General features: G+C 36.7%; 2 protein-coding genes across 10 annotated transcripts in view; one reads left to right on the top strand and one right to left on the bottom strand.

Moving 5' to 3' along the window:
- Positions 1-1,309, bottom strand: part of LOC123745297 (nuclear distribution protein nudE homolog 1) — a 129,996-nt gene extending 128,687 nt beyond the window's left edge. For 4 of the 5 annotated variants that reach the window (XR_006771316.2, XM_045725691.2, XM_045725692.2 and 1 more), the window contains exon 1: positions 1,157-1,309. The gene's annotated coding sequence lies outside the window, so the exon portion shown is untranslated. The remainder of the gene's footprint in view (positions 1-1,156) is intronic. The other variant, XR_006771314.2, reaches the window with a different exon arrangement.
- Positions 1,310-5,281: 3,972 nt separating this feature from the next.
- Positions 5,282-18,682, top strand: LOC123745298 (required for meiotic nuclear division protein 1 homolog). 5 transcript variants are annotated; one of them, XM_045725695.2, is made up of 8 exons: positions 5,282-5,334; positions 6,566-7,157; positions 9,225-9,332; positions 11,343-11,532; positions 12,865-13,084; positions 15,116-15,278; positions 17,266-17,463; positions 18,450-18,682. In XM_045725695.2, exons 2-8 carry the CDS (start codon positions 6,570-6,572, stop codon positions 18,606-18,608), a joined length of 1,626 nt encoding a protein of 541 aa, XP_045581651.2. In that variant the 5' UTR covers positions 5,282-5,334; positions 6,566-6,569; the 3' UTR covers positions 18,609-18,682. The 5 variants fall into 5 exon arrangements, with proteins under 5 accessions (XP_045581651.2, XP_069156860.1, XP_069156862.1 ...); XM_069300759.1 differs by having other exon boundaries at positions 5,283-5,373; XM_069300758.1 differs by lacking the exon at positions 5,282-5,334 and adding an exon at positions 5,418-5,489.
- Positions 18,683-18,835: the final 153 nt, after the last annotated feature.

Raw genomic sequence — 18,835 nt, 5'->3', positions numbered from 1 at the left:
AAGATGTTTAATGATACTTTACTAAATTCCTCTCAACACCCATAATCTTTGTTATAAGCAGACTATCCTCTAAGGTACAGGTGACCTGAAGCTGGACTATAGTGTAGATGAAAGATGAATATTACAAGATGTTTAATAGCTTACTAAATTCCTATTACAGTACAACCCATAATCTTTGTTATATTATAAAACATACAACACATTTATAACATTGTATCTAGGTGGAAAATGTGCACAATACACATTTGTGTTGCCAGCATTAGGGTGAGTTAACACCTAGCACACAGCAAAACAGGCCATTGTCATTTTTCCTATACTATATTTGTGGGAATTGCATCCACTCCACTGTCATTTTATAGAATAATGTCTCCTCTTTTAATTCACACCATAACTTTTACAAGAAACCTAAAATAACTTGGCAAACCTCTCGAAACACCACACCTGGGCTGCGATTCATATATCAGGCTGCGAGCAGGTGTGTAACAGCCTGGTGGACCAGACCTCCAACCCAGAAACTTGGTCAGAGACCTGGTTGTCGGGCCACTGCTCCTCAGAACCAACGCAAGCTAAACACAAGCCCAAGAAAGCCAATAAAGTGCCCAAGGATTAACGACTTTACCCTAGAGCACAAACTTATATTATTGAAAGGAATCCTTGTATTTAAGCCACATTCTCCATGAGAACCTAGAGAACGCCCACTTAACCTATACAGATTGACGAATTGTCACAGTAAAATATTTGTAAACAGGCCCAAGAAGGCATTGTGCTACTGTACTTGGATACAGCCCAAAGGAAGCACTGCACTACCCAAACACACTATAATGCAATGAACAGTACCACAACATAGATTGATAAATATTAAGCCACCCAAAAGGTGGCACTGGCATGAATAGCCCGTAAGTGGTGGCCATTTTTAGCCATTACCAGTATCAATAGTTGATACTAGAGATCTGTGGAGGTGCGACTGCACCCTGCGTGACGGGAGATGTCTCCCGTGAACACAACATAATGTATTCTATTCTAAAATAGTCCAAAAGGCAGCTAGGGTTGCTGGTAGTTGAGACCATCAATGCTGTAAAATTCGTTAGGCTCGCTCAAAGTTTCGCACCATACTGGATATTAGTGTAGAAGACATCCACACAGCACAAGTACTGACCTTAAAGAGTGCTAGAGTAGTCGTGGAGAGTGCCAGTGTAAGGAGAGAGCGTGTGAGAGTGCCAGGGAGACAAGAGAGGAGGTGTATGGGGAGGCGCCGTGGTGCAGCTCTCCCTCAACAACTCTGGGATTTAAATTTGTAAACAAACACTGACGCCATCCAAGTCATTTTTTCACAGGATGGACAACTCCAGCTTATCTCGGCTCACAATCGGGAAGCCCAAGTTTGAATCCCGGGTGGAACAGAAATGATTGGATAAGTTTCCTATTATTTAATGCCTCTGTTCTTCTAGCAGTAAATAGGTGCCCGGAGTTATCCACTGGCCAATGTGACATTGTAATTATTAAATTATTAATTGCCAAAATTATGCTGTGATATCAATATCTACGGCAGGTGGCTTCAGGTAATGAATCCCCCAATAATGAACATTCAAATTGTAACAATTGAATTGTTTCCACTTGTTCTTGTTCATTATGTGAACAAGAGTTAGGACATACCCACAAGATTATAAACCCCATGGAAGCGCCTACCCGCTGAAGCCGTAAATGTCAAAGCTGTGTTAAATGTTAAAATCCATCTGGAAAAGATCATCAGGGCAAATGGGGGGACCTTTGACAAGCCGCCGGCTTCCTGCCCTCGTCGAGAACCACTAGTATTAGTGGCCCTTAGGTAAATTCAGGTAATACTCTCCAACACTATATCTGTGATTACCCTGTTATCAATTACTTCAGATCAAATGGTATGAGATACTTTGAGTAGTATAAATAGTATGAGTTACATATAGGTGTCTGTCACTGAGATAGGAACGGATATAGTTCATAGCAAGGCCTCGGATACCATAGTGGTGAAGTTTAAGTAAAAGGTAGTTATAGTTTACAGTATCAAAGGCCATTCTCAGGTCAATGAAGAGGCCAATTGAGAACTTATTTTTGTCAAGGGTTCTGTAGATTATATTAAACAGACTAATAGGGCATCATTGGTACTCTTTTGGGAACGGAAGTCAAACTGTCAGGGATTTAATATGTTGAGTTTTACAAGGTAGGATTAAAGCTGTTTGTAAATTCTGTTTTCAATTATTTTGAAGGTATATGCATATGTTTATTTATTTATTTATATACAAGAAGGTATATTGGGGGATAGGAAAGTACATAGTAATGACGATGATTTTACATTCTTGTAAAGCCACAAGCATGCATAGCGTTTCGAGCAATTTGATGTATATATATATATATAGTGTAGATTTGATATTGTTCTGTAATTGTTTATGTCAGCTATCTCGCCTCTTTTATGAACTTGCGTTACTCTTATTTTTTTAAGGATATCAGGAAAAGTATGATACTAGAGAGTTGTTGAATCTATGTGTAGTGCAAGAGCAGTTATATTATGTTAAATAATGTTAATATATGTTATATGTATAAAATTAAATGTTTTATATCATATAAGACCGCTTTCTATAGTAGTGGCTTTATTTTGTGTGCAAACCTCTATACCTACAATTATACATCTCTATTATGTACTTTATATGCAGTTATTATAAACAAAGTATCGCGCTCAGGAGTCATATTTCCAACATTTCAGATATTTTGAAAACTGCAGGGGGGTTTGGGCAAAATATGACCCATCGCCGTTTTCAGTAATTGGCATATTTTCGGTGTAAAAAGTCGTAATTTGGAAATTAAAATAGGTGCAGAGAGTCAGAATTCGGCTCAAAAATCACGCTCAGGAGTCAAATTTCCGACACTTCAGATATTTTAAAAACTTCAGGGGGGTTTGGGCAAAATATGACCCATCGCCGTTTTCAGTAATTGGCATATTTTCGGTATAAAAAGTCGTAATTTGAAAATGAAAATAGGTGCAGAGAGTCAGAATTCGGCTCAAAAATCACGCTCAGGAGTCAAATTTCGGACATTTCAGATATTTGGAAAACTGCAGGGGGGTTTGGGCAAAATATGACCCATCGCCGTTTTCAGTAATTGGCATATTTTCGGTGTAAAAAGTAGTAATTTGAAAATGAAAATAGGTGCAGAGAGTCAGAATTAGGCTCAAAAATCACGCTCAGGAGTCAAATTTTCGACATTTCAGATATTTTGAAAACTGCAGGGGGGTTTGGGCAAAATATGACCCATCGCCGTTTTCAGTAATTGGCATATTTTCGGTATAAAAAGTCGTAATATGAAAATGAAAATTGGTGCAGAGTCAGAATTCGGCTCAAAAATCACGCTCAGGGGTGAAATTTCGGACATTTCAGATATTTCGAAAACTGCAGGGGGGTTTGGGCAAAATATGACCCATCGCAGTTTTCAGTAATTAGCATAATTTCGGTATAAAAAGTCGTAATTTGAAAATGAAAATAGGTGCAGAGAGTCAGAATTCGACTCAAAAATCACGCTCAGGAGTCAAATATCCGACATTTCAGATATTTTGAAAACTGCAGGGGGGTTTGGGCAAAATATGACCCCTCGCCGTTTAGTAATTGGCATATTTTCGGTATAAAAATTAGTAATTTGAAAATGAAAATAGGTGCAGAGAGTCAGAATTCGGCTCAAAAATCACGCTCAGGAGTCAAATTTTCGATATTTCAGATATTTTGAAAACTGCAGGGGGTTTGGGCAAAATATGACCCCTCGCCGTTTTCAGTAATTGGCATATTTTCGGTATAAAAAGTCGTAATTTGAAAATGGAAATAGGTGCACAGAGTCAGAATTCGGCTCAAAAATCACGCTCAGGAGTCAAATTTCGGACATTTCAGATATTTTGAAAACTGCAGGGGGGTTTGGGCAAAATATGACCCATCACCGTTTTCAGTAATTGGCATATTTTCGGTATAAAAAGTCGTAATTTGAAAATGAAAATAGGTGCAGAGAGTCAGAATTCGGCTCAAAAATCACGCTCAGGAGTCAAATTTCCAACACTTCAGATATTTTGAAAACTGCAGGGGGGTTTGGGCAAAATACGACCCATCGCCGTTTTCAGTAATTGGCATATTTTCGGTATAAAAAGTCGTAATTTGAAAATGAAAATAGGTGCAGAGAGTCAAAATTCGGCTCAAAAATCACGCTCAGGAGTCAAATTTCCGACACTTCAGATATTTTGAAAACTGCAGGGGGGTTTGGGCAAAATATGACCCATCGCCGTTTTCAGTAATTGGCATATTTTCGGTATAAAAAGTCGTAATTTGAAAATGAAAATAGGTGCAGAGAGTCAGAATTCGGCTCAAAAATCACGCTCAGGAGTAAAATTTTCGACATTTCAGATATTTTGAAAACTGCAGGGTGGTTTGGGCAAAATATGACCCCTCGCCGTTTTCAGTAATTGGCATATTTTCGGTATAAAAAGTCGTAATTTGAAAATGAAAATTGGTGCAGAGAGTCAGAATTCGGCTCAAAAATCACACTCAGGAGTCAAATTTCCGACATTTCAGATATTTTGAAAACTGCAGGGGGGGGGGGCAAAATATGACCCATTGCCGTTTTCAGTAATTGGCATATTTTCGGTGTAAAAAGTCGTAATTTGAAAATGAAAATAGGTGCAGAGTCAGAATTCGGCTCAAAAATCACGCTCAGGAGTCAAATTTCCGACACTTCAGATATACTGATTGACTTCAATCCCATACCGATTGACCTCGCTGAGTTTGTGTTGAAAATATACAGCTTGCCAATCAGTAATGCCCTGGTTGAACGGATTTTTTCGAGAGTAACGTCTGTGAAAACTAAACTGAGAAATCTTGAATGGGAATGGGACTTGAGCTTTTGACATCAGTCTTGAGAATCAAAACATATCATGAAGAAAATGTAACTCGTTGCTCGTCATTTGAACCACTCAAGTCAATGCTTAAATATGAGTCTGCAATATACAAGAACGAGGCTATGGATGCAGATCTAGATCTTGATAATCTTCAACTGTAAAGACGTGGAAGGACTTCACACCCATTAAGCTTCAAACAGTAAATATTGGTAAGTTATCCTATTATCATATTGGTTAAATATGCAGAGATAATGTTAATAAAACAATTAAAATCGTTTAATGTACTCTATATATCATAATAGATTACTTTGATACCCGTATCAGTCACTAAACAAAAAATTGTGCTAATCTTATTACAAATTCGCTACGTTTAGACCGTCAGCTCGCTACTTTTAGCAATTTGAATCTGGCAACCGTGCGTGCAGGCGCTGCAGGTCAGTGTTTACCTTCACCAGGCCAGGCCGGACTATTAAGTAAATATTAACATTCTTATTTGCCACATTATACATAGGTATACATACATGTACATGTCAGTGTGGCTACATAGACGCATTTTAGTTCTAAGCTCCTCATTCACTTATCGTGGCAGGTTTGCATAAGGGGAATATAATTAGGCAGAAAAAATACATTTACTGTATTTATTTATTTATTTATTTAGCTTTTAGCTATTATTTAGCTGGATACACGATATAATATAGTGTTATGGACTTACTGTTATGTGTAGCTTGCTTTCATGAAAATTAATATTTTAATGTAACAAATTAAGTACATTATGTGCAAAAGTAATATTTTTTACTTTGCAGTCAAGGTCTATTTACCTCCTTCAAGTGACCAAATGATACATTCTTGTGTCATGTGAAGAATTTGTGTTCTTTATAAAAGGCATAATACATATGTACATTGCAATACTGTATTAAAAATATATTACTCTTATTTATTTATTTACAGGAAAATATTGTACAGTACAGTACATTAAATATTTATCACAAGATTGTTTAATATGTACACTTAGCAGCCTATTCAAATACAAATAAATGACCTATACTGCAATATAATAATAGTAGTAATAATAATGTTTATTTAGGGAAAAGTACGTACATGCAAAATGAGTTATAAGCAGAATGTTGGATTTCTACATAGAGCAAGTATATACTATGTCTAAAGCCAATGAAACTAAATTATAAAGAAACTGTAAAAAGTTTGTTTGTAATGAACTTGTCAAGCTTATTAGAGCACAGCAGAGATATTTTGTACAAAATGATAATCCAGTAAAACAAAATTGCATGTCATTGATGATATCACCTTGCTTGCCAATATATCTTGCACAGTTTTGAGGCGGACTGCATTATCTAGGAACCAGACATGCTGCAGTATTTCAGTTGTTCGAATTTGGTTCATTTTCGATAATTATGAAGATTTAACAACTTAAAAATTGGGTACATCTGAACCGAACAAGATGCAAAAAAATTGTTCTAGCTCCAGCAGATGTACACCATTGCTGCAATGATATACTAATTATGTAAATGTATTTTAATTATATAATATACAGTACTGTATTTAAATTTCAAATGCTATATTGTAACTAAAAGGTTGTGCTTATTATAATATATAGTATAGTACACAATAATTTTTGTATGTAGTACTTATTTTATGTTTTATTTACAGGAAAATGTCCTCCTACGGCATGTGTGCAAGGACACTGATTAGACAGTGTGGCCTATCTGTTGAAGTATTTCCATTGCGATTGTCAAGCAGAAGTATATATGCAGGTCTACACTGCTCAAAACATGACTCGACCAGTCACAGAATAACCTCAAGCTCAGTGATATCACCTTTACCAACAAGTTGTGCCAAAATATTGAACTTCCAGAATGGACAGCAACAGTGTCAGATGAATAGCAAATCCTTACCAGATATGAATTTTGTTCCTAGTTCACAAGTTCACAAATTTTTACCGAATACCGTTACCCATAGTACAAACTTTGCCACTTTTGACAAGATAAATTTAAATATGTCTTGCCCATGGAGCCACAAGTTTGGTGCTCTTTCTAGACAATCATCACTTGGTTTGTCATCTAAGATACTGAACCGAGTCATAGTGGGTAGTTTGGCTCTTCCAAGTGGAATGGCCCCAAATATTCGTCATTTGTCACAAAGTAAAGGTGGCTTTACAAACATTCATAGTCGGATATCAGCCTTGCAAGCTAAGAAAAGAACACAGAGGAAGAAGAAAAAACAGCTGGCAGATTCAGAGGAGGTAATGATAAAATTGCATTGTTGGTTGGTATAAAAATGTGGCAACCCCACAACCCCATTATGTGGTTACCTGGTTACCTTACATTCCATCTTCCACGAGTGAAAGGATTAGGCAGAGGACCCATCTTCCCCAAATTTCTTCCCACAAAGTCAAAATAGTCTCAGATTTGTGTCCTGCACCTGCCTAGAAAGTGCAGCCAGATTCGTATGGCAGTGTGAAATGTGAAAGGAATGAATGAAAAATATAAATATAGGTACAGTAGATGGCAGTTGCAAAAGCTATAAAAATCAAAGTTCAATACAGTACAGTATTAAATTTATGTGAGAATAGCCTAAGATAAAAATAATTGATGATGAGAAGAGTATTGGAGTAAATGTTATAAGCATGAATTAAATAGTGGTATGGGGTAATGAATAACTTCTTGTATTGCAGTTCAGGGTCTGTGTGAGAAGTTCTAGATTGAGAGAATAAAAGTGGTTATTATAATTGCACTGCAATGTGTAATAAAAGTTAGAATTGAAATATCAGTTTTTGTATTAACATTGAGAATGAGATTGGTATGATACCTAAATTTACCTACGGGCCACCTTCCCATTAGTGGCTTCAATGAGGACAGGAAACCGGCAGCAATCTGTCTGATATGATGTTGGTGCTTTGAGATAAAGTGGTGAAAGGGTGATCATGTCTCACATTTTGGGGCAAAAGAATCAAAGTTGAGATGAGAACTGGTAAATAAATACAAAAGAGGAGTTGATAGTGATTTCGGAAGAGAAGACTGAAATATGGGATGGTGGTAATATGCCAGAGGATTGGAAAAAAGCAGCAATACAGTAAAATTAAAGTTGAATGTTGCATGTGTGAAAACCATAGAAGCACTAGCTGTCAAAAGGTAGTGGGCAAAGTGAATAACAGGAAAGGTTTAACCCTTGCACTGCTCACCTATTTTCGGGAGAAACGTCTTGGTGGAATTGTCAAGGACATATTTTTGTTATTTTTACAAATGTTCAGGTAAATTTAATGTCAAAATGTTTCCAAAGTCAACTATTTCCATTTCAAAACACAAATAGTAATGAAAATATTAAAAAACATTAAAATATAGCCAAATTAAAAAACAAAAAGAACAACTCTCTGAGCGCCTAAAGGCGCTTTGCGCAGTGCAGTGGTTAAACAAGTAAATTACTCTAGAAACTGATCAGTGATACATGAGGTGAGGAGGATACATGAGTGATACATGCTGCAATAATACGTATATAACTTTTTCTTAAAGTTAAAAGTACGCTTGATTATTCCCAGGGTTTTGTTCGCTTATTTTACTGCTGCTCCCACTTTTTGTGCAACTTTTAGTGAATGATGAATTCTGACTCCAAGGACCTTTTCTTCATCTATCTGTTGTAAAGTAGTACTGTCAATTTAGTAGTTGTGATGTGGATTGTTATGCCCCACATGCAAGATCTTGCATTTATCAACATAAAAAGCATTTGCCAGTCATCTGACCATTTGTGGAGTTCATGTACTGTATTTTTTTTTTTTTTTTTTTTACATATACTGTACAAGAGAACTTACATTCTCGTACAGCCACTAGCACGCATAGTGTTTAATGATCCAGGTGGGGGATTATTTGTATTCTACAATGGGATCTCTTTGTAAGATCTCAATATCACTTTCACTTCCCACTTTACCATAGAGTAATATTCTATACAAAAGCAAGGTTCCTTAATTGAAAGCAAGTGACATTTGATTTGCAAATATAATTGCCAAGTCAGTTTGTGGCATTCTAGGGCAAATATTTTAGGTGTTCCTTCTACACAAGTCTCAAGCACTTAAAACATTGTTGAAATGTAAGAGAAAATTTGTTATGAATTATAGGAAGGGAAATCCTCTGAACTATAACTTACATTTAGCGCTCACAATAGGTAACTAGAGATCTTACTGTTCTTAATTCAACTCTTGCTATATTGTGTGAGCATGAGAGTAAACCGATGGATGTAAAATGTATGTATGTATAGGTAGATAGGTATGTAGATACTGTATATAAATGATATACTTGGGTCTGTATGTATGTTGCAGGTAGAAGAGGCAGTGACAGGATTTGCTCCCTTGGCTCGACACAAATTTCTTACTTTCGATCCAGATTTTACTCTACCTGAGATGCACATGCACAACCCACCACCTCGTGTAAGGCTGTAGTTGTTCATTTAGTGTAATGCTGTCAGTAATATAATAATAAAGGGTCAGTAATAATAATAAAAAAAGTATGTACCAGTAAGACCATATATCAAGATGCTCTAATCTTTCTAACAAACTTGACCTAACATAAGCTTACCCTTCCATTTATCTTTTTCTCTTTCCTTTTCTTTCTCTTCTCTCTTTTTTTCTGTTCATTGTCTTCCCTTACGTTCCCTTGCTATCCTCTTCTTATTCCTATTACTATCTCCTTCTCATTCAGTGGTTATAATAGGAGCTGCCTCGTATGGGCCAATAGGCCCTCTGCAGTTCTTATTCCTACTACTATCCCCTCTACTACACCTTACTTTGCTCCTCACATCTCTTGCCTATTTATTGCCTGCATCTACTTCCTCATCACAATCGACTTGAGAATGGTCCAGGACGGACCGAAACATCGTTGTCCCTTCACCTTCTAGTGTGTGGTCTGGTCAACATACTTTAGCCACATTATTGTCACTCATCACCTGCACCATATATCAAGGTAGACCGGGACATAGATTTCCAGGAGCTGAAACTCGATGAACAATATGAATGAACCTGGAGAGCATCCAAGGCTCCAGATTGAGAACAAAGATGAGAACCCAAAAGTGGTAAGAGGATCAACTGACCCAAGATTCCAGCCAATTCTTGAATCTCAAATGAATAGGAACATTCATAGCTATAGGCATCTAAATTTTTTAGACATCTGTCAAGTCTGTCACACCACCACCTGCTGGACCATAGATATGGAGTCACCTGGTATGTTGGACAAGGAATAAAAGCATCGACTCCCTGAAAAGTCGAGGATCCAATAGGGGCTGGGCTTCTGAACTTCCAGATCTCTACAACTATGTTCCTATCCAACAAGTCCCAAATGTGAAAATGAAGAAATGGGATATATAGAGCTGTGCAAGATCTAGAGACTGGAGGACAACACAGGGACCAAGTCTAAGACAGACCTGTAGGAACAACCCTGCAATAGGTGAACCCCACCCCTCTCCACAAGCATGGTCAAAGCCCAAGAATGGTCAAAGTGCATAAAAAAACTTGGAAGAAGTTCAAGACTGTGTGTCCTCCACCTACAGAGATAAAAAAGGGAAGCTGAATAATTGGAGCCTGATGGCTGAGTGGACAGCGCTCGGGGTTTGTAGTCCTAAGAGTCCAGGTTTGATCCCTGGCAGAGGCGGAAACAAATGAGCAGAGTTTCTTTCTCCATGATGATCCTGTTCAACTAGCAGTAAATAGGTACCTGGGAGTAAGACAGCTGCTATGGGCTGCTTCCTGGGGATGTGTATGTGTGTGAAAATTAGGATTAAGGACTTGCCCGAAACATTATGCATGCTAGTGGCTGTACAAGAATGTAAGAACTCTTGTACAGTATATATACAAAAAATAATAATATGGACTCTTTAAGTACCATTCCAAGTACATACTTCATTCCAGAGTACTGTATTTAGATAAAACAAATTTCTCTGTAGTAAAAGCATTAAGACATCTGAAATGTTTACATATAAGATGTGGCTTAAAGATTTATGTCTTACTTTTGTCTTGTCTTTTTTGTCTTGTTTACAAAATTGATACTTCTCCATTCCGATGATTAAACATCTATATATTATACACATATACAGTATCATTACCACATGTCCCACTTTTATAGGGAAGGGAGGCATCAGCCTAGAGACAAAAAGATGAACAGGGACAGAATTCTGTAGCTAATAGATTTGCATGAGAAATATTGCTTGCACAATCATCATATTATTCACATTATGCAGTATTGTATTTAGCATCATTTGAGCCACTTGAACATAAATCTTGAAGACAGGTAACCAGACCAACCTATCTGAAGAAAGCCCTTAGAGGCAACCCTGCACTCGTCCACCTCCGCTCCCTGTTTGATTGCGTATTTTTATTTTTTATCAATGTTAGTTATAATTTCCTGTACAAGTCTCAAATAATTTGTAATACTTTCATGTTTGGTAGGAATGGCAAGTAACAGCATATGCAACGGCAGATGAGTATGACCTTGATAAGCTTCTTGATGGGTTAACTCAGCAAGGACTCTACACTCGTGCCAGCATTACACCAGGGACCCCGACTTCTCAGATGACAAACCACACCACATCTGGTAATCCCCCACAGGCTTCCTCCAGTGTGTCATCATTAGTGCCTGGTACGTGTTGTGCATGCAATATGTTAAATGAGGAACTATTTTGATATCTTTTTTCCTTCATTTAGCCAAGATAAAATGTTGCATATAATATTATCTGATTATACTCTACTGTATAGTTTTCTTCTTTATTTATAAAAGTGTCATCATTAATTTTGTACTTGGCTGTTGAGCCTAGATTTAAAGCAAAAGGAAGCATGAAATTTATATTAAAAGAAGCGCACTAAACATTCTAGAGTCTATGTACATTCATACAATAAACATACTGAATGAAATGTACAAGACCTTAGAGATAGATATACTTTTATCTCTGAAATAACAACTATGTTCAACTGCTTTGCACCACTATGGATAAAAATTGCTAGAAATATCTTGGGCAACATGACCAATATATATACTGTACAATACACAGGAAAGCGTATCTTACTAGCAACAATCCAACATCTCTAGTAAATAATAATAAAGGAAACATCTTTAGGGAATTAAGGTGACAGAAACACACTTAGCCACCTCATCAGCTTGGTCATTGCCAGACACATTAATGCAGACTGGACACCAGCACAAGGTGACTTCTAAGGTATTACTGTAGTTCAGTCTTACATGCATTTCTATCGGTCCATTGTTGGGTGTCATTGATGTTCCTGCTGGAGTCCACTCCCCTCTTACCAGCTTTTGGCATTGCAGACTCTTCTTTCACCTATATTGGAGTTAACAGTTTCTTTCCTTGCTTACATGTACCTAGTTCTTTCAGTACAGAAGTCAGCAAAACCAGAATTGTTTTTCTTTGTGTTTCCAGTTATTACTTGCAGGAGTTTGGCATAACCATTTTAAAAGTTCCTTATCAGAGCCTGGCTGATTGTCGAGTAGAGCCTAGCTTGTAAACAATACTCTTGGGTGGACCTAGGTCCTGGTTAGGGAAATAACTGAAGGGCCAATCAGAAAGCAGCCTTTCAGGTCTCTCCATTCCTTTTATTATTTGAGGTTTCTTTCCAGTCAGTCACTTAAAATCTGAAATAATTATATCATGTAACCAACTCTTGAGTTTTGTAGCCCCACTGAAAGTGATTACAGTACTGTATTCCCTAAAGTTTTGCTTGGTAGTTTTTATTTTAAGGGAAATGTTTAAAAATTATGAAATAATTTTTCAAGTTCTTAAGAAAGTGTTGGCATGAAACTTAAACTTGTGTGTGTTGTAGAATAATTTTCAAACTAAATGTAGTACTGTAATATAATTTGAAATTACACACTTTTAACCAATACCATGTAATTTATAATTCTAATATCCATTAATATATTTTATACCTTGAATGATATTCTGCATAATTTTGCTTTCAGATGCAAATGATGTCTTGCATGTGGTTGCTACTTATCAACTAGAATCAGAACAACGGGAGATTTACTTCTTCAAAGAGGGTTCAGTTGTTTTCTGGAATGTGGCAGAATTGGAACGTGCAAATGTTCTCAGGTTTTTAAAGAAATATGAAGAGGGGAAGTACAATGAGCAGGTAGTGGAGGAGGAGAGTGAGATCCTCGCTTACAGGTACAATGAGGGACCGTAAGTGTAACCTTGTTTTTAATTCTTAGTTCATTTAATATAATTTGTTCATTCTTCAGAAATAAGTTGTGGGATTAATAGATTTTTTAACATTAATGAAGATGTTAGCAAATACTGTATTGTAATTATACAGTATTTCATAATTTTGTAGTGAAATATGATGCAAGACAATTGCTAAGTTTTGCAAATAATAAAACAATAAAAATGTTACTCATTCATTTTATCATCATTCACATTACAATACTGTACCTGTATATAGGACCACATATATATAAACAGTACCACACTGCAGCAGTCATCCACAGCAACACCCCAGTGCTTCATTATTAGACCAGACATACAGTGCTCCTCATTCACTGCCATATACATTATGCACAGATGAATTTGCTACCTTCTTAGAAACCACTTGCACCCATCCTTATTAGCACATCCCATGTGTTCTCCACACCCACTCCTCCTCCTCCTGTCATTCATTTGAAGACATTCTCTTTCCAGTTTATCATTGTCCATTAATTCATCCCTAAAGCATACATCACTATAAAAAAAATCATTTTAGACTTTATGCCCTTCAAATTTTTTTTTAGCTTAGTTATTACTTGTATCATTGTACTTTAAGGAGTTGTAAAAAATACCATTATTGTAACAGCTAAATATTTGATTATGAATGAATCCATCAGTCATTGTTTATGTTCAGGTGCTCTGTACTCACCAAGTTATGCTTGCAGGGGTTGAGTTTCAGCTCTTTGGTCACTGGTCTGTGCTGCTCTTGTCTTGTGGCGCCACCAGTGTATCACTTGCAAAAGTATGACAGTGCGTCGTTGTAATGCACCATATTTTCTATATTATATTGTAAATGTTTTCTTTCAGAGCTATGGGTCTTTTATTATCAGAATATGCTCAGAATAATGTTTATGTAAATTTATTAGTTTCACTAAATATAATATCAAATTGATATTGTACGAAATTATAAAATTCTTCGCCCTTCTAGGTTAGGGGTGATTTTCTCAGAAGCAGTCCTCTTGATGAGCTGATGCCATTTAATTCCTAAATTGTTCGGGGTACCTCTTACTATTCAATGTTTAAATTATGTAGTATATTGTGTGGCATTTGATGTCTCCGACTTACATTAAATGTAACTGAAAATATATTTTGATATATTGTATAGGAACTTGGACGTGTAGAAGCAAACTATTTTATGGCTGAAGAAAAGAATTCTTCACAGGATGTATTTTATTATGGATTTGATACTATTTGCTGCTTTTAGATTGCAACTTATAAGCCCATTGGTAAATTTGTATTATTACTTTTGTGCAATACCTTATTATTCATTTTTTCTGTGGAGAGCCTCGTCAGTTTCCTGAAGCTATCTGAAGTGATATGTGCTATATTAGTTTGGGGTCATCAGTCACAGGAGTTCTTGTGCCTACCGGGAACCATGAGCCAGAACCTGGTCCCCTCAAAGAGGCGCAGGGAGCAATGGCCTATGAGCACTTTACATTTAAAGCATAGAATAATCTTCCCTAGGTGCTCTGAAAGTATTACCCTTGCATTTCAGGGTTATCTGCCCTGGGGTGTTTGGGAATCACTCCCCACTAAAGGACTTCATTGCTTGAGGTACGTCGGGGATCTTGGACTTTCCGTCTTGCCACAGGTGGGGGAGTGTTACTGGCTGGGTGCGGGTGAACTGCAGCTGGTGCAGCCTACCTTACTACCTTAATTTTTTGGGATGTAGATTGCACAGGTTAACCAGAAAATAGACTGTTTTGATTCACCTACCTTTCTGGGTCCTTTCCCAGTTGATGGCAATTATGACATACTATAAAAGTAAAGTTCTCATAGACCATTGCTCTCTGCGCTTCTCTGAGGGGACCAGGTTCTGGCTCGCGGTTCCCGGTAGGCATAAGAACTCCTGTGACTGATGATTCCAAACTAATATAGTACACATCATTTCGGATAGCTTCAGGGAGCCTTCGGAACTCGTCCAGAAAATGATGTTTCATTACATTCAACGCTGGTTTTTTGTATTATCAGATCAAAGACAAGATTAATAAACGACAAAATCAACCTGAACCCAGAGGGCCGGACAGACTTGGAGAAGTACACCTTTAGTAATTCCATGGCAATGTCTGTTAAACTTGGGATATGGGAATCATCACTTGACAAATACATAGATAATATTGAATATGTTTCAGAGGTAGGAAGCCTTCAGTCTTTGTGTTGTGTACTCAAGTGCATAAACAGAATAACATTATGAGTTCCTTCTTATAGCTTGCATTATCACACTATAACATTAGGAACACTCTTTTATGTGCTGCTTAATTCATCTTCTGAATTTTCAAACAACTAACAATACTTGAGCATTACACACAGAAATCACAATAAAGTGATGTATCAAATGAACAACTCCACAAGGGCCGTGACGAGGATTCGAACCTGCGTCCGGGAGCATCTCAGTCTTAATCGACTGAGCTATGACATGGTTAAAAAGAGTTGAAACCGAAGTTCTACTGAACTTACTGGATCCCGCAGCCTCTCCGAGAGACAAACCAGGGTTTTACACATTTTCCCCATGTACTCGAGCTTTGTCAATAGGCCGTTCTCCCTCTTCGCCCATACATCATTACACACACAGTAAGTTCAGTAGAACTTCAGTTTCAACTCTTTTAACCATGTCGTAGCTCAGTCACCTAGAGGTGAGCATCATGCCAAATTTTATTGCAGAAGTGCACATAAATAGAATTTGTGTGCACTTCAGCAAAGTTAATAGACATAAACAGCCTTTTGGAAACTAAGCAAAGAACATTTCAGAATGCAATACAGTATGTGGAAACTTTAGACAAGTCCTGGAGTAGTCAGCATCAATATAGAACTCGTATCTTATGAAACAAAAAATTAGAAGGTATTGAGACTTGCCACAAGGATGATACCATAAGAGACCTGAGTAGCATGGACAGACTTAGAGTTGAATCTACAAACATTGAAGGAAAGAGGATCTAGGAAGAGACATGGTTATTCCATGCTATATACACCACTGAAATACATTAAGTGGACAATGGCAGACTATTACAGCTCATCTCTAGGTTTGGATTATTGTATCCAAGCATGGAAACCTCATCTTCAGAAGGATATACCTCTGGAATGATTTTTGTTGTCCAGTGTTGCACTTTCTCCAGAGCAGCTAAGTCAACTCTCATATCAGGAGTGGTTGAGGGTCACAAGGCTAACAATATTACAGACCAGGCATAACAGGACGGATCTCATTGAAACTTTTAAAATACTGAAAAATTTGGAGGATGTTGATACAGAAAATGTCTTTAAAAGGTCAGATGCAACACAAACAAGGAGCAATGGTTTCAAGCTCAACAAGCCACAATGTAGGACTGAGAACAGGAGATGCTTTTTCATTCACAGGGTTATAACCCCATGGAACTGCCTTCCCACTGAAGCTCTAAATGTCAAAACCCTTAACTTTTAAAGTACAACTGGAAAAGATCAAGGCCTTCCTTGGGGGGGGACCTTCAACAAGCTGCTGCATTCCTGTCCTCGTTGAGGCCACTAGTGTTAGTGGCTCTCAGGTAAAAAGTAAAAACTAGAAACACAGATGAGCCATATGAATGTAATGAAGTAGCGTACTCCTTCAGTTTATAAGTAGTAAACACAAATTGAATTGAAGGAAGAGGAGGTTTAGGTCAGATCATTGACCAGTTTTAAACATAGATATGACAGACCCATAGAAAGATGCCAGTTGTGTTGCATCCGTTATCCAAAAGTGAAGAAATGAACCTCAGAGATAATCTTCCTACTCGAAAGCATATATTGTATTGCTGATAATGTCACAATAACATGGCTGATATATTTTAAATAATCTAACACTATGCACTGATAAGAATATACTAACAAATGTTTTTTTTATAAATTAATGAAACCATACAAAGATTCAAATATGCAACTCTTGTTAAATGCTCTGACTGTACTGTACCTTAAAAGTACTGTAGTTAATTATTTGGCAGGTGTATATTGGTACATAATTTTCATATCATTTCTATCCCCAGTTTTATGATTTAAGTAAAAATACTGTATGTATATACAGTATAGCACTCATATGCATAAATGCAAAGGTTACTGGTGACCTGAAAAGATTTTGTTTTTGTGACATAAAGCAATTGCTAAATCGCCATCAGGAGCTGAGCAAAACGGGGCATGTGGTGCTGAGCCAGAACCAGGTGTTGCAGAGAATGGGACAGCTATTTGCCCTCCGTCATCTCATAAATCTGAGCTCGGATCTTTTGGATGTGCCAGACTTCTACTGGGATCATGAAGATTTGGAGCTACTTTATAAAAGAGTTTCAGATCACCTCAGTGTTTCCAAGCGTACCTCTGTAAGTTTCCTTAAATTATAATAGTTTCTTGTTTATTACCCAATATCTTTCTTGCAAGTCATACTTAATGATTATCACCCCTAACACTAAAGGGAAACTGCTATACTGAATTTATTAAATATTATTACTTTTTCTGTTTTGGGTCTTAAAAGCCATTATTAAAGTAAGTATGTTGGTGGATCCTAATTCAACCAAGCTATTCTGCATAACCTGTACTATGCACAGTGCAATACATTTTACTAGGAAATCTTAAAAACTTTAGCCTTTTGTCTCCAACAAGAGTATGCCATTCCATGTACAAGAGATGCTTACTGTATTTATATTATGTAATTGTGAATAAAATTAAAATATACAAAATTATTTCTTGTACAAATATAATTACAGAATTCCTAATTCACAACTATTAAGTTTTTCCATTTATAGTTGACAAAGATTTGCTTCCGTTTTCATTTTATTTTCCCAGCACATAAATATCATTACAGTATCTTGAAACAGTCCTTAGGAGTTCATTTAGGTGAGTCTTCTGCAACTCTCTCATCTGGTTAGGCCTTTGGTTGCAGTTTAGGAAATCAAGTTTCAATTTCTTTACCAACCATATACAGTAGAGATTGACAACTTTAAAATATATATATGGATAACTGGAAATATCTAAGATGGCCAAAATCTCCAGAAAGCTTTTAATTGGTACCTAATACCAGTTACTGTAAAAGTTGCACATGATCTTGGTTATTGAAGATATTTCCAGTTATCCTTAGTTGCATTTTGGTTAAATGTTAAACAGGACAGCTGCATTATACAATGACATAAATTAGATTTGTGTTTTAATATTATAATTTCACAGGTACATATGCATTTAATACTTTTTTCATATAAAGGCCTTCTCATACTATGTACAGTATGTCTGCTTTGGTTCCTCCATTATCTTTTACTTTTTTGTACACAGATTGCATATTGTACTTTCTCTAACCTCAAGCAATATATTGCAGGTGATGAATGTGAAACTCAACCACTGTATAGAGCTGATGGAGCTGCTTAAAAGCCACTTAAGTGAACAGCATGCATCCCGTCTTGAGTGGATCATTATAATTCTTATCATGGTTGAGGTTGCTTTTGAACTTTTGCATTTCCTAGAACGCCTTTTCTGAGTTGCCTAGTCAAAGGACAGAACATGTCTTGAAATGTTATATAACAGTATAATGTTAATAAAAAATCAAGATAACTTTATTCTTACTGCTTCCTAGTTGGTAGCTAAACCACTGAATAATAATATTTCTTAAAATATCTAAAAGATGGAAATATGATATGATTACCTGTACAGTACTACTTTGTCGTTCTCGACTCTCAATCAAGAATTTTGGGTTCAAATCCCGGG

This window comes from Procambarus clarkii, chromosome 44 (assembly GCF_040958095.1).
Source record: "Procambarus clarkii isolate CNS0578487 chromosome 44, FALCON_Pclarkii_2.0, whole genome shotgun sequence".
In the NCBI taxonomy this organism is placed as follows: domain Eukaryota; kingdom Metazoa; phylum Arthropoda; class Malacostraca; order Decapoda; family Cambaridae; genus Procambarus; species Procambarus clarkii.
This window is presented reverse-complemented; position numbering and strand designations above follow the sequence as displayed.

Bases quoted from the DNA above. Each gene is read 5' to 3' on its own strand.
- LOC123745298 (XM_069300758.1), top strand. From the start codon at position 5,422: ATGTACATGTCAGTGTGGCTACATAGACGCATTTTAGTTCTAAGCTCC. The intron at 7,158-9,224 runs GTAATGATAAAA...TGTATGTTGCAG, and splicing joins AGCTGGCAGATTCAGAGGAG to GTAGAAGAGGCAGTGACAGG. The intron at 9,333-11,342 runs GTAAGGCTGTAG...CATGTTTGGTAG, and splicing joins TGCACAACCCACCACCTCGT to GAATGGCAAGTAACAGCATA.